At 35.1% G+C, this 16,112-nt stretch overlaps 1 protein-coding gene across 1 annotated transcript in view; it reads left to right on the plus strand.

Moving 5' to 3' along the window:
• Positions 1-13,501, plus strand: part of APPL1 (adaptor protein, phosphotyrosine interacting with PH domain and leucine zipper 1) — a 44,824-nt gene extending 31,323 nt beyond the window's left edge. Inside the window, exons 13-22 of the mRNA XM_025885063.2 lie at positions 212-268; positions 2,535-2,626; positions 2,995-3,177; positions 4,721-4,773; positions 5,562-5,736; positions 5,826-5,862; positions 6,473-6,619; positions 7,370-7,420; positions 7,926-8,015; positions 9,088-13,501. Of these exons, the coding sequence (XP_025740848.1) occupies positions 212-268; positions 2,535-2,626; positions 2,995-3,177; positions 4,721-4,773; positions 5,562-5,736; positions 5,826-5,862; positions 6,473-6,619; positions 7,370-7,420; positions 7,926-8,015; positions 9,088-9,234 (1,032 nt within the window). The 3' untranslated portion in view covers positions 9,235-13,501. The remainder of the gene's footprint in view (positions 1-211; positions 269-2,534; positions 2,627-2,994; positions 3,178-4,720; positions 4,774-5,561; positions 5,737-5,825; positions 5,863-6,472; positions 6,620-7,369; positions 7,421-7,925; positions 8,016-9,087) is intronic.
• Positions 13,502-16,112: the final 2,611 nt, after the last annotated feature.

Raw genomic sequence — 16,112 nt, forward strand, 5'->3', positions numbered from 1 at the left:
AGCCTGCCTTGGGGCTTGATCCCAGGACCGGACCCTGAGATCATGACCTGAGCCGAAGTCAGACACCTGACTGAATGAGCCACCCAGGCACCCCAATTATGTGTTACTTCTAATGAAACTCTATGCAGTGAAATACTGAAGATTCTTTTAGAAAAGAAGCACTATAGGAAAAAAAATATTAATCACATTTTTCTATTTTTTTCTCTTGCAGTGGATCTGTACAATAAATAACATATCCAAACAAATATATTTAAGTGAAAATCCGGAGGTAAAATTTTTATTTTATGGTATCCAGACCTGGCAAAAATGAATAATTATTAATTTATTATTTGTCATAATTCCTCAAGCCCTGAAATCTTTTAATTTGCCCTTGAATGAGTAGCTTTAATGTATCCATGTATGAGCATTTGGTCTTCCTAGAAAGATAAATTATTTCAAAAGTAACTGAAATTGGTCAGCTAACAAATTTTTACTGGGCATCAATGCTGTGTTTAGCTTTGGGTTGAGCACCATGGAGAAGAATACAAAAGAAAAAGAAGCCATGGCTTTGCCCTCCAGGAGCCTTTGTGTATGGAAATACAACACTAAAACTTTTACATTGTGTATAAAACTATGTAACAAAGTGTACGGTAATGCTAAAAGCTTAAGATTTGAGAATGTTAAGATCAGTGTGGACTTTAGTTTTAGAGAAAATTGAGATGGTGGAATCCTGAGCTGGCTAAGATTTGTTCATGTTTTGAGGAAATCAGAAGAAATTGCAGATACGAGAATAAAAACAAAAGCATAAAGGCAGAAATGGTGTGTTTATGAAACCAGTGGTATAATTGGAGTTGAAGGTTCTTGTTAGAGAAAAATAGCTGGAATGTACATACAAATCACCTGGGGATCTTGTTAAAATGCAGATTATGTCTAGGGTGAGGTGGCCTGAACTCTAAGTTTTGTCAGTTACGCTTTGAGTAGCAAGGCTGTCAAACCAGATGAATTTAGGTGTACAGGTGAATCCAAATATACATGCAGAACTCAGCAGTGCAGAGAACTCTGGAAGGAATCAAGTGGATCACAGTGCAGTGTAGTTGGGAAAAGACTTTGGTTAAGGGCAGGAGCTATGTGACCCCTGCCAGTCTCAGTGGGCCCATCTGTGCAGTAAACCTGGCCGCCTCTCAGGGCTGTGCGGGGCTGATGATTTCAGTTGAGGCAGAGCAGGGCTGATTTCTCTAGGAAGCCCTCACCCTTCTAAGTCTTAAAACTGTTGTTGGTATAGTGGTTGATTAGACAGGGGCATCTGGGAACATGTCGGAGGCCATTATCCTAGTTCAGGCATGAACTGAGGGTCTGAACAGGGTGGTAACCAAGAGAAGAGAGAAGAAATAATGCATTGTATAAAGAGGTAAAAAGAAATCGACTGGACTAGTTAGTAACTGACCAATGTAAAGGATGAAGGAGATGAATTAAAGATGACTTTCAGGTTTTAAGCTCAAGTGAATGGAAGAACAATTTGAAAGAGTTCTGTTTTTATCATAATGGCTTTGAGGTACCAGCCAAGACACATAGGATTTAGATGCCTAGGAACAAGTTTTGAACCAAAGAAACAATATTTCATGACCTCCAAAATATTAGTAACTTCTGTTTTGTAATAATCTTATGAGTGTAATCTAAGAAAATCAGTGCTAACTGTAGAGGAACCTTTTGCTTGCAGTAATTTGATCTCTTGCCAGGTTAGCTTTTCCTTTCTGTTATGTTACTTGGGAGCACCAAAAAATTAAAATGGAAGTTGGATGACCTGTTAATACCTAGGGAATACATGGTGAATACAGTGTTTGGATTTGAATAATTGAGTGTTATCTTACTTTTCCCCACAAATTATCAGAACTCTAAATTTTAAGTAGTATTTTCCAGATTATCCAGAATTACTTTTTCTGTACTTAATGAGAGAAGGAATTCTGATCAGTTTGTGGCATTGTCTTGACATTTTTGCTAACTATAAGACACAGAAATGCAAAAATGTTACGATTTTTTTTTCTAATGTAAATACTATTTTATGTAGCTAGCCAGTGTTTGAAATAAGTTTAAAAATACTTCTTATAGGAAGCTTTTCTTTCAGATTTAGGCCAGAAAATATCCATATAACTTCATTAATAAATAATAGATGTTTCTGAGCATAAATATATTCTAGAAGATCATGAAAACTTCAGCAGCATAGTTATAAAACATTTTTGATATTTTGGCTATTCCTGCTTCTTTTAAATTTAATTTAGCAAATGTATTGAGTACCTATATAGTAGGTGATGTATTAGGTGCTAATCAAAAAATCTGGTAGTTAAATATTTAAAGATCTATGTCTGTAAGAAGTAAGAGGAAGCTTAAGTTATAATGTTATGAAGTACATTATGTATCTTAATGTTAAGACAATGTGGAACTACTTTAGTAACTCTAGTTTGCATTTTAAATGTAACTCAAGAACATTCTGACAGTTGTATCCAAACTTTGGTTTCCTTGCTTTACTAATTCTAGTCCTTTTTAATAAAACAAAATAGGAAATTGCTGCACGAGTAAATCAGTCCGCTTTGGAGGCCGTCACTCCTTCCCCGTCTTTCCAGCAGAGGCACGAGAGTCTGCGGCCGGCAGCGTGAGTTACCAGACTTTGGGTTATTTAAAAGTATATGGGCTATTGAAAGTGTTAGTGAAAACTTTGATTTTTAGCAGTGCTACTTACGTTAGTATGAAATAGTTTCTCCAAAACATAGAAAGGATTTTCAAGTCGGTAAATTTACCGGCAAGAGTGCTAAATAAGTAACAATTCCAAATTGCCCTAGTGCTTTATCTATAGATTGAGATCATTTGTTTTTGAATTTAGTCATTGGCAAGAAAAGTCTGTTATTGAAATTTCTTCTACTCTCTTTGAGTTATAAAACTGTGTTTTCTTTCTCATAGTTTGTATTCAGTTTCAAAAAGAGAAAACTAAATGCAGTGCCTCTGGTTTTCTTCTGTGTTTAGACAATCTCGGCCACCGACAGCTCGAACTAGCAGCTCGGGATCCTTAGGATCTGAGTCCACAAATTTGGCTGCCCTTTCTCTAGATTCTCTCGTTGCTCCAGATACTCCAATACAGTTTGACATCATTTCTCCTGTGTGTGAAGATCAGCCTGGCCAGGCAAAAGCCTTTGGCCAGGGAGGCAGGTGGGCGATGGCATCACATGGATATTGTTCTGTGGTCTGTAAGGCTTATGATTCCATTTTTTGCAGTTGAGAGTCCTCGCTCACATATGTGTATCAATTATGTTGTACTTTCTTTAATTACCTAATTTTGATAGTCGGGAAAGAGTCGTGCAGGTTTTTCCTCTTTGTTTTCTGCCTCAGTTAAGTGAAGATAATTTAGTTCTAAAAATATTTAATTTTGAATTGCTTATCAGATCTACTTCTGGTATTTGCTCTTAAAATTGCAAAAGAAAGTTGATATGTCCTATCTTTAGGTCATGACAATATTTTAGAAATTGAGAGTAATACATGTGTTGTAGGTTTGTAAGAAAAATACCATCTTGGGGCGCCTGGTGGCTCAGCTGTTAAGCGTCTGCCTTTGGCTCAGGTCATGATCCCAGGGTCCTGGGATCCAGCCCTGCATCGGGCTCCCTGCTCAGCGGGAAGCCTGCTTCTCCCTCTCACACTCCCCTTGCTTGTGTTCCCTCTCTCACTGTCTCTGTCTCTGTCAAATAAATTAAATAAAATCTTTAAAAAAAAAAAATCATCATGGGTCAGAATAAGAAATCTCCAGGAAGGTACTAAAACATTATCATGCTATGAATTATTAATAAATCATCTTTTGGTTATATACAAGAAATGTGAAAGCTGTTAGAATTTTTCTTTGGCTCTGGAATGAAGGAAAATGTCACAGCAAATCATTTATTTAAGTAGGTTGGACGCCTAATAAATTGATACTAATTTGGATATACATGGTTGTGACCAAGAAATAATAATTTGTATTTGATCACAGAAATATACTTAGCATTTGATATAGTAGTTCAGACATGAATTAGATCAATTTCATGTTATCTTAATGCCAACATTATTTTAAAACCATTTAGCTCTCTTTTAGCCTACAAAACCTATTTTGAATTGTATTTTTTTTCCTTCATTGTGGGTATGCCAAGAGCCACTCACTCTGAAGAGGGAGGTAGCTCCCATCACTAATTAGCTTTTCTTCTTGCATTCTGTTACGTATGCCTTGAGAAATACAGGTTTAAAACTAGAAAATGTTCAAATTAGCATAATTAACTTGCAGTATGTACTTGGAGGACCTAAAAAGAGGTTTTTGCAATCCTAGGAAATCCCTGGCATTTTTCTCAAGTAGCTAAAATTGAAGCCAAATCAGCTGTTCTGTCCCTCTTTATTTAAATTCAAGGACTTTTGCAATGTGGTTTATAGGATGTTGGGGGTTGTATGTGTGTGTATATGTATGTATGTCTGCATTTCAGTTCATCCACCACTTCTAGAATGCAGCAGCATTGAGTTCAGCCTACTAAGTGTGAAGGCAGGGGCCTTCATCAGAGTAAGGTGGTCATCAGTAGTGTTCCTTAACAGGATGGGGCATTTTAGAGCTTTTTAAAAATGTATGTACAAGTTTTCGTGATGCTTAGTTTTTAACTCCGGTTTCAATGATTGAGATTTCTTCCATATGGCTCATGGTAATTGACCATTGGTTCCTAACTTTTTAAAAACTTTTCAGGCGCACAAATCCATTTGGAGAATCTGGAGGAGGTACAAAATCTGAAACTGAAGGTAAAACAGACGTGCAGTATTATATTTTAAAAATTCTCAGCAGTAAACTGTGAAGAATTTGTTGTTTATATTTATTCTGATGTATGTATTCTGATGTATGTTGTTTATATTTATTCTGATTTGTTTATATTCTGATGTATGTATTCTGATTATGTTTACATCTGATGTAAACAACAAATATGTTGTTTATATTCTGATGTTTATATTTATTCTGATGCATACATCAGAATAAATATAAACTTCAAACTGTGAAGCTTTACTTCACAGTTTTCTTTTTGCTCATAGTACTCAAAGCAGCAGAACTTAATCAGGCTTAAAGATTTCATTAAAATTATAGAATATCATACTTTGGATGATATTCTCAATGCAAATTCTCAATGCAGAAGATATCCTTTAAGCTTTTCACAGTCAAATTCTGAATGCAGAAGATATCCTTTAAGCTTTTCCTGGGAGCTGATGTTTTCTTCTGGTATGGGAGCATTAACTTTTTTTTCTTTTTTCAGTAACTATTTATTTTGATGAATTTCAAACTTAAAAGCTATAAGAATAGTACAAGGAATTTTTTTTTTTTTTTTACTCAGAACCATCAGTTGTTGAAGCCTAACCTTTTGCTATTTGAATTAGAGACCTTAATTTTCCTATAACTTGAACACTGTAGTTAGGAGTAATTTCTAAATACTTCTACTAGGTTGAATTTTTCACTAGAAAATCTAAAAGGTGACAGTGTATTTTATTCTTAAGGGAAATGTGGGATTTAAAGATATGTGATATACCTTGTTCTTTTGTAGATTCTATTCTTCATCAGTTATTTATTGTCCGATTCCTTGGTTCTATGGAGGTGAAATCAGATGACAATCCAGATGTTGTTTATGAAACAATGAGGCAAATCTTAGCTGCCCGGGCCATCCATAACATCTTTCGTATGACAGAGTCACATTTATTAGTCACTTGTGATTGTTTAAAGTGAGTAATGACCTCCCCCTTAAAAAACTGTAGGAAAAATGTTTAATTTCAGCCTAATTAAAATTTGTTTTCTAAATTTTTAATTATAGGTTAATTGATCCACAGACACAAGTTACAAGGCTCACAGTGAGTTCTACATGTTTAAAGCTTTATTGGAAGTCTCTTTGTGCATATACATGTCTATATCGTTATAATAATTCTGATCATATGTATTGAAATATGGTATTATGATTGGCTAAGTTATAATTAAGCCTATGTCCATCTCCCTTCCCTCCCCAAAATTTGTAATTGAACATTCCATATACTTAAAAGAATCAGTGCAATCTGATATGATATGTAGTTTTTTAGTATATGATATATGCTGCCTGGTTAAGGGATAAACACTAATAGAATTAAAAGGTGAACATGATTGAGTTTATTTTATAATTATCTGCGTTGAAATAGCTGGAAGTACATGCTTTTAATCATTTAACAGTATGGACCATTTTTGTTAGTGAATTTGATTTTGTAAAATATGTAAATGACTAATAAATTCAGTATTCAACAATGTCTTATTCTGCCTGGTAATCCAAGCCAAATATGACATTTTTGTTCTTGGATTGCCATTCTGTTAAGAAAATTGGCTTTAATGTTCTGTTTATAATATTTTTATAACTTAGTACTTGAATTTGTCATGTAGAAGAGTGCACTTGTGTTTGAAAAATCTCATGTTTGCTTCTGATATTTTCTGTGGCAGTTTCCATTACCCAGTGTAGTTTTGTATGCTACACATCAGGAAAATAAGAGGCTTTTTGGATTTGTTCTTCGGACATCAGGAGGGAGAAGTGAAAGTAATCTGTCATCAGTCTGCTATATATTTGAATCAAACAATGAGGGGGAAAAGGTACATGACTTTTCAAAATGTGTTTCTGTTACAAAATATATATCATAGTCGAAGTTCTTAGTAAGATTTCTGGAAAAAAACAAATTTGGCTTAATACAACAAAGTTGTTTGACCAAAGCCTGTTGGCTCTGAAGATAGCTGAGCTGGTGGGTGGCTTCGGCCTTCTGACTACAGACCGTGTCTTCCCTGACCATTGGTAGCTGCTGCAATCTTCTGGCCTTATTAACTTACTCTGGGAATGCAGTCTATTCCCATAATCAGCCTTACTCAGCTCTTTTCAGCTTAGAGCAGCATCAGCATCTCCTTGCTTCATTCTTTGCAGATCTTACCCTTTCAGTAAGGAATTTGAGAATGTGACAGAAGTGAGACTCAGCAGCAGAAACTCAAGAGACTCTGAAGAAAATACACAGATGCTTCATTCTTTTTTTTTTTTTTAAAGAGAGAGCATGAGCCGGGGGGAGGAGCAGGGGGAGAGGGAGAGAATCTTAAGCATTCTCTGCACTGAGCGAAGAGCCCAACATGGGGCTTGATTTCACGACCCTGAGATCATGACCTGAGCTGGAATCAAAAGTCGGATGCTTAACCAAATGAACCAGGTGCCCTGGGGCTGGAACATTCTTAAATCAGCTTTTGTTTGAAGCAGTATATTATAATGAGTTATAAATCTAGTTACATCAGCCGTTTGGATACTTGAAATTATTACTTCGATGTGAGAACTGCCTGAGTTTTTCCTACCTTTTCCCCTTTTAGATTTGCGATTCTGTTGGTCTGGCAAAACAGATAGCTTTGCATGCAGAACTGGTAAGAATCCAAAAATACTTAATTATCCAAGAATGTTATCCTTTTTTTTTTTTTTTTTAAGATTTTATTTATTTAGTTAGAGTGCATAGGCAGGGAGAGGGCCAGAGGGCCTGGGAGAGAGAGAATCTCAAGCAGACTATTCGATGAGTGCAGAGTCCTATGCAGGGCTTGATCTCACACGACCCTAAGATCATGACCAGAACCAAAATCAACAGTTGGATGCTTAACCGACTGAGCCACCCAAGTGCCCCTCCAAGAATGTTACCTAAAGTAATATAAGATCTTTCATATTAGCAAGGAAATAAAATGATTTTGCTGTGCAAGGTTATCAGTGTATTATTGCTGATACAGCATTTAGAATTTGGATAAGTGACTACGAATGTAAATTTTTAGTGTGTTTTCATATAAATTTAAAAAATATGAAAAGGTTACAAAGACAATATTAATTGAAAAGTCAAATTTAAAATTATTTCATATTCATTAGTTGTATTCATCTGTTTTTCAGGATCGTCGGGCATCAGAAAAACAAAAAGAAATAGAGAGGGTAAAAGAGAAGCAACAGAAAGAACTCAGCAAACAGAAACAAATTGAAAAGGTATGTAGCCCTAGTATCTAGATCTTCTCTGATGTAAGTTTATGATATTTCCTTAATATAGGACTGTGATTTTCAGATTTGAATCTCCAAGTGAAAGTCTGTTTCTGCTTCCTCAGCCACTTTATAACCAGATGGTTCATAGCACAGCAGAAAAGGAAGACATCATCTTCTGAGAGGATGTTTACATTATAGTTACTGACATGTAGTTGACCTGCCATTTAGCAAACATACCAGAATTTTTATATTTCCATATTCCAGTGAAGGTTGTTTCTATCAAAGCAGGTCTTTTGAGAGGCCGTGTGTGTGTGTGTGTGTGTGTGTGTGTGTGTGTGTGTGTGTGTGTGTGTGTAGACTTAACTGCCATTGCTGACATCTTTATTGGTCTCCAGGAATGTATATATATTTATATAAATACTTAATGCTACCAGGAGTGCCAAATCATTGTCCATCCAACAGGATAATTTTAAGTTAGGCAAGTTTCAGAGCAAAATCTGGAGAATGCATTAGATAGTGATGCATGAGATTGTAAGACCCAGTTATGGGTTGTGGCGTTGGCAGTAGCAGCGGAAGAGAAGAGACATTTGTGGGATACTTAATGAGTACAGATCAGCAGGAATTGGGAATGGATTGGACTTAGGGACAAAGGAGAAGGATGTGATGAAGATGACAGTGAAGTTGAAGCTTCCTTGCTAGGTTAGGCTGAGGGAGGGCAACAACTGATTTAGCAAGATAAGTTGGACAGAGGGGGAAGGGTGGGGATGTGCAGTGATCCATTATGAGCCTTTTATGTGTTAGACTGTGAGAGAGAACAATGGTCTGAACGTTGTTGTTGGCCATAAAAATGGAGAAGAGGGCAATGCTGGCTTTTATAGGATTTCTAAAATGGTGCCAAAATTTACTTTGGTGTCACACTGGTTGTGTGTAGCCTTTGTTTTCAGGAAGTTGCCAGAATTATGCATAAATGTTTATGACAGAAAGATTGAAGTGGCTCTCAAGTATGTATTTTAAATGCATAGTTTTGCATTTGACTGCAAACAATAAAACTTAGTTTCTTTTCTGTCTTTTCTACTAGGACTTAGAAGAACAAAGTCGGTTGATAGCTGCTTCCAGTAGACCAAACCAAGCCAGTAGTGAGGGGCAGTTTGTTGTCCTTAGCAGTAGCCAGTCAGAAGAGAGTGATTTGGGAGAAGAAGGAAAGAAAAGAGAGTCAGAAGCATGAACTTATCCTTGCTTTTTGGTTGGTATTCATTCCCCCCTTGAAATTTATTGACAGTTTCTGTGGTGAAATGGCACAAGGTAACAACTATGTTGAAATATCAAGGAGACTAAAGTTTATATTTGCTTGTTTGTTTTAACTTCATTTTTTAAAATAAGATTGATCTTGATCACTAGGTTTGCATTGATTTTTTTTTCCTTAAAAATAATATACTATGCAGTAACATCAAATTCCACGTGTCAAAGAGAAACCTGTTCATCTCCTTGAAGTAGATTGCTGAGGAATTATACTTGCTCAAGCCTTTTTTCCTTCAAATTGTGAACTTCCTATCTTGCATTGTAATTGGCTCTGACCATAAGATACCTTTTATTCTTCAGCTTCAGATATTCATGGATATGCTCCCTCTAAATTAGGAACATTTTTGCTGGCAGTGAGGAAGCTTTCGACTGAATCAGTTCAAAACCCTTTATACAGAGAATTCTACAAGTTTGCAAATATTTTAATTATTAAATGTGCAATAGAACTTTTATATAAAATAATTAGAAAAAAGATTTTAGACTTAAAGTTTCAAATTGTGGCAGGTGGTACTGTGATTTCAGGGCACTTTCTTGGATTGCTCACATTTCTCTGATGTGAGCAATTTCTTCTTTTCCATCTGATGCCAGTGGGAAAGAAGCTTAAGTGTCTTCAGTTCAGGATTGATACAGCCCGTGGCATTTAATTATCACATTCTTAGTTCTCAGGTTGGGACTTGAATTATTGCTGCAGAGCAGTAATGATTAAAATAAGATTTTGGAATTTATTAAAAGGGATTTTTTTTTTGTTCAAGTACATTTTAGATTAGGACTTAACATGTAAAGACATTGTTACAGGATAAACGTATTTTCTGCATTGCGTGAAATAATTTTTATTGAAAATCAAGTGACATTTCAAAAGAAATTCTGTAACAGTTGTTTCCTGCTTAAAGTAAAAATGCCCAGAGTTTAGTTTAGAAAATGTAATCTTTTGCATTTCAGACTGATATGCACAGTATTTTCATAATTCCATGTTTTGATAAAATACTGATCACCAATTTATATCCATGAAGGCAAATAACTAATATATGAGAATAGAATAATTTGCACTAATTATTGTAAATACTTGTACTCTCAAATGAGTAAAAGGTCTAATTCCATGAAAGACTGAAAAGAAATTGAATGTTTGGTTTAAGAGTGACCAAGGAAGGATTTTAGTTTGGTGCCAAGGTTAAAATGACATTTCCCTACTGCCGTGTCAAAACTTGATTTTTTTTTGAACATTGCTGATAGAAATTATGTTTCCTTTGTTTCACATGTAAAACTATATAGAAACAAGTTAAATATATTGAATAAAATAGGTAGTCATGCATCTAAAATTTCAAGAGATTAGCCACTTCACAACTAATTATACAAGGGAAAAGCCCTTTGTTCTTTGATACAGTCTTGTCTTCGTTCTGAATTAGAGACGGCATCTATTTTAGCTCTCACAGTACAGTGTGGTTGTTTCACACTGTACGCACGCTGCTTTCTGTGGAAGGGGGTAATTACATATAGGATCAGGATATTCTTTGTATCCATGTGCCAAATGGGAATAATGATTACTTGATAATCATTATTTTGAATCCTTATATTCACAAAACATACAGTAACAAAGTAGAAATTTATGGAATACTTTTTGAAGAAAGTTGACTTTGTGCTTACTTTGGGAATGCTTTCACAATAGTTGGTGTATCATTCCTTTGGTAGAAGTTGAAATTTCTGTGGTCAGCCCTTGATTCATCATGGTAGGTCCTGCTGTTAAGACCTTTTTGAGAATTAGCTGTTTCATAAAGTCTTGTTTATGCTATTAAGTTGTCACCTCACTTAGTTCAGATGAAACTTGTCACCCTACAATGAAGGTGGTCAGCTTTAGGAGGCAGTTTCACTAGGCCGGTGCTGTGCCTGGTGATGAGGTGCTGCCCTTTGTTAGTTCGCTGGGTCAAAGTAAAGGCTAGGGTCAAAGACACTGGCAGACTTCGGGATGCTAGACAGACCTGTAGTTCCTTTTAAGTCCTGTTTTGATAGGAATTTCTACAATAACACACCCATTTCCACAGATGAGACCAAAGAGCCTTCCAACACCAAATAGAAATCATGTGTGGGATTAACAGTTTTAGATATTTCAACTTTTGGTCCATTGCTATAGAACTATACGAACTTTGCATACTGCAGATATTTAGGCATCAACTTTAAAAAACTCTTCTCGTCGGAGAACCTTTTTGTTTGAAGAAGGCTGCCTGTGTGTTTCTGCATAATGTTAAAGCTGATCTTGGTTTGTTACGCTTTGAAATCCCTTCTGGCTCTTGGGTGCTTTGATGGTAATTGAATTAGAATTTGGGATAGCTTTCTCCGATTCAAACTTCTACTTGATGGTTTTAGAAACTAACAAAATTGATTCTTTAAAGAAAAGAAAGTCTACCTAATTCAGCTATGCACTCTGCTACCTATAAGAACAGTACTTTTGTAACGATGGTAATGAAGTCGATAAGAAACTAATTACTGCTTCTCCCTTTAAAAATTTTAAAACTGTTAACAAAGGGCTGAACAGAGTCCCCAAAGCCAGGCTAGTTTTTGTCATTTCTACAATGATTAGTTTGTGTTTAATTTCAAAAGAATTCTCAGGCCCTAGGGGTGGTAAAATTATTACTTTTATGCTTGGGGAAAAGGGTATTAGGGTATGCATAACATTCTACGTAACATACAGTCTTATGTGGTAAAGGCATCTGAGTTACTTTTGAGTTATGTGTAGGAACTACATATTCAAGATTTAAATCCTACTATAAATGCTGACAGATCCTAAGATCCTGTGTATTGCAAAACCTTCTGCTACCTGAATTAATAAAATGAAAATACTAACATTGGTTTTGACAACAACCTCCTAGCATTCAAATTGTATTTTAAATATTCAGAAACACTGATTGTAGCAAGCAAGCCTTTCATTTTATTTTAAGCAACTTTGGCTTACTCTTCTTTCATGAATTTTGTTCTTCTGCATTAATAACACCTAAAGATTTGAAACTGGACCCCCATGTACTACACTTTTTACCTAGTCTCTTGCGGCTGGTTGTACTCATGTAATTTACTTCAGCTAATACAAGAACCGGGGTTAAGTTATAACTAATGTGCAAAAAACTGCTCTGTATATTTGGTGATTTTGTAATGTTAGTGAATTGGTTCTTATCTCACTGATACTGTTAATCATGCATATATACAATTAAAAATCATGCTACATTTCCCTTTAGAATTGAAGAGCTCAACTTTATGTAATGGTGGTATACATGTGGGGTGGAGAGCTTATTTTTTTCATTTTGTCAAAGTAGGTATTCTCTGACAAGGCTTCAGGATATATGCTTTTAGGAGATTTTTAATGTATAATAAAGTCCATGATTTTTGTATAGTCTTTTTTGTATGAAGTATTTGATATATACTCTGAATTTTATTTCTCCAAGTAATTCCAAATGATGCTTGTGAAACAAATGGACTTTTTCTTAGTATGTTATGACACTTATAATTACACATCTAGCCCCACTGCATCTAGCCCCACTGCAATTCCCTAACAGCTAAAATGAAAAAAAAAAGTCACTTAACTGAGAAATAATACAAATTCATCACTAGTGACTTTTTTTTCTTTTGTTTTAGAAAAACAGACGTCTCAATAATTACCCTAGACATGTTACAGACAATATATACTTGCTATGGTTGGCCCTATTCAAAGAAATACATATATTTAAAGGGGCAGGTTATTGTGTACACCAGCTTAAGTGGGCTTGGCCTGTAATTTTAATACCAATACATATTTGTCCCATGTGCTCTTTATATTTGCCTATAACACCAAGTTCTTTTCTTCTGGGAGTTTCTGTTCTAATTTGTTTTTATAAACTATATATACTTTTAGAAGGTCCAGGGAGTGGATGAAATTATAGAATTATGTAATTTATCTAAGTGCATGTATATCCTAAATATATTTGTATATTGATATATCTATAATCCACTACTCACTTATAAACGGACACCACAATTTGACTAAAAAAATAAAAATTATTCATGCCAGCAAATTTTGCAAGTTTTTAATGTGAAAATTATATCATTAAAAGTAATTTTATGTCGTGCTCACTGAATTAGTCTGTATAGCCATGAATCCCCACATCAGAAAGAAATCCTATAACTTCAGTTTCCCTAAGATGGACTATATTATGCTAAAAAAGTATACTAACAAACATTAAACATAAACAACAAGGCTATGTTGACTGGGTCCGTGGTGAAAATGAACCTCCATCATCCTATCTACCAGTGTGTTCTTACTAATGTGCCATCTAAATGCTACACAGGGGTGGCTGAATATATGTCTCCTCAGTTTCTTTCCTCATATTTTCACATATAGAAACCTGTACTTACCTGCAGCATAGAACATATAGAAATAAAAATTTAGCCAACATTCTGTAACTGGTATTACAGTTCTAAGAGGGACGTTTATAGCAATACAGGCCTGCCTCAAGAAGTAAGAAAAATGTCAAAAGACGTAACCTTACATCTAAAGGAACTAGATAAAGAACAAACAAAACCCCAAACCAGCAGAAGGAAGGAAATAATAACGGTTAGAGCAGAAATAAGTGATTTAGAAACAAAAAATAGAACAGATCAATGAAACCAGGAGCTGGTTCATTGACAAGATCAACAAAATTGATAAACCTCTAACCAGACTCATAAAAAAAAGGTCCAAATAAAATAGAAGTAACATCACAGAAATATAATTGTAAGAGGTTATGAAAGATTATATGCTGACAAATTGGACAACCTAGAATAAATTTTTAGAAGCATAGCCTACCAAAACTGAAATAGGAAGAAATAGAAAATTCGAACAGACCAATTACTAGTAAAGAACATGAATCAGTAATAAACTCCCAATAAACAAAAGTCCAGGACTAGATGGCTTCAGAGGTAATTCTACCAAACTTTTATAGAATTAATACCTACTCTTCTCAAGTCCAAAAAATAGAAGAGGGAAAACTTCCAAATTCATTCTGTGAGGCCAGCATCACCCTGATACCAAAATCAGATAGATAAAGACACCACCAAAAAAGTGAACTACAGGCCAATATCTCTGATGAACATAGATGCAGAAATCAAAATACTAGCAAACAATCCAACAATACATTAAAAAAAATCATTCACCACAATCAAGTGGGATTTATTCCCAGGATGCAAGGGTGGTTTGATATTCACAAATCAATCAACATCATATATCACGTCAATAAGAGGATAAAAACGATTTCATCTTAATAGATGCAGATGTTGACAAAGTACATCTATTCATGATAAAAAACCCTCAACAAAATAGGTCTAGAGGGAACATACCCCAACATAATAAAGGCCATATATAAAAAACCCACAGTGAACTCAATGGGGAAAAACCAAAAGCTTTTTCCCTAAGATCAGGAACAAGACAAGATGTCCACTCTCCCCACTTTTATTCAACATAGTACTGGAAGTCCTAGCCACAGTGGTTAGACAACAAAAAGAAAAGGCATCCAAATTGGTAAGGAAGAAGTAAAACTTCCACTACATGCAGATGACATGATACTGTATATAGAAAGTCCTAAAGACTCTACCAAAAAACTGCTAGAACTGATAAACGAGCTCAGTAAAGTTGCAGGATACAAAATCAATGTACAGAAATCTGTTGCATTCCTATACACTAATAATGAAGCAGCAGAAAGGACTTTAAAAGAAAGAGAGGCAAACCAAGAAACAGACTCTTAACTATAGAGAATAAACTGATGGATACCAGAGGGGAGATGGGTGGGGAGATGGGTTAAATAGGTGATGGGGATTAAGGAGTGCACTTGTGATGAGCACCAGGTGATGTATGGAAGTATTGAATCACTATACACCTGAAACTAATATTACACTACGTTAACTAAGTGGAATTAAAAAAAAAAAACTTAAACCCTCCCATTTACAATTGCACCAAAAATAACAAAATATCTAGGAATAAACTTAACCAGAGAGGTGAAAGACCTGTCCTCTGAAAACTATAAAACAGGAAATTGAAGATGACACAAAGAAATGGAAAGACATTCCAGGCTCATGGATTGGAAAAACAAATATTGTTAAAAAGTCTATACTACCCAAAGCAGTCTACAGATTTAATGCAATCCCTATCAAAACACAGCATTTTTCATGGAACTAGAACAAACAATCCTAGAATTTGTATGGAACCACAGAAGACCCTAAATAGCCAAAGCAATCTTGAAAAAGAAAAAACTGGAGGTATCACAATTTCAGGCTTCAAGTTACATTACAAAGCTGTAGTAATCAAAATGGTATGGTACTGGCATAAAAATAGACACTTAGCTCAGTGGAACAGACTAGAAAACCCAGAAATAAACCCACAATTAAATGGTCAATTAATCTTTAACAAAAGAGGCAAGAATATACAATGGGGAAAAAGTCTCTTCAACCAATGGTGTTGGGAAAACTGGACCACTTTCTTACACCATACACAAAAATAAAATGGATTAAGAACCTAAATGTGAGATCTGAAACTATATACAAATCCTAGAAGAGAGCACAAGTGGTAATCTCTGACATCAACTACCGCAACATTTTTCTAGATTATGTCTCCTGAGGCAAGGGAAACAAAAACAAAAAAAATAAATTATTGGGACTACATCAAAAAAAAAGATGCACAGCAAAGGAAACAATCATCAAAACTAAAAGGCAGCCTACTGAATCGGAGAAGACATTTGCAAATGACACATCCAATAAAGGATTAGTATCAAAATAGATGAAGAACTGATACAGCTCAACACCCAAGAAACAAAT

This window comes from Callorhinus ursinus, unplaced genomic scaffold, assembly GCF_003265705.2.
Source record: "Callorhinus ursinus isolate GAN/ISIS: 27379988/994484 unplaced genomic scaffold, GSC_fseal_2.0 scaffold15, whole genome shotgun sequence".
NCBI lineage: Eukaryota > Metazoa > Chordata > Mammalia > Carnivora > Otariidae > Callorhinus > Callorhinus ursinus.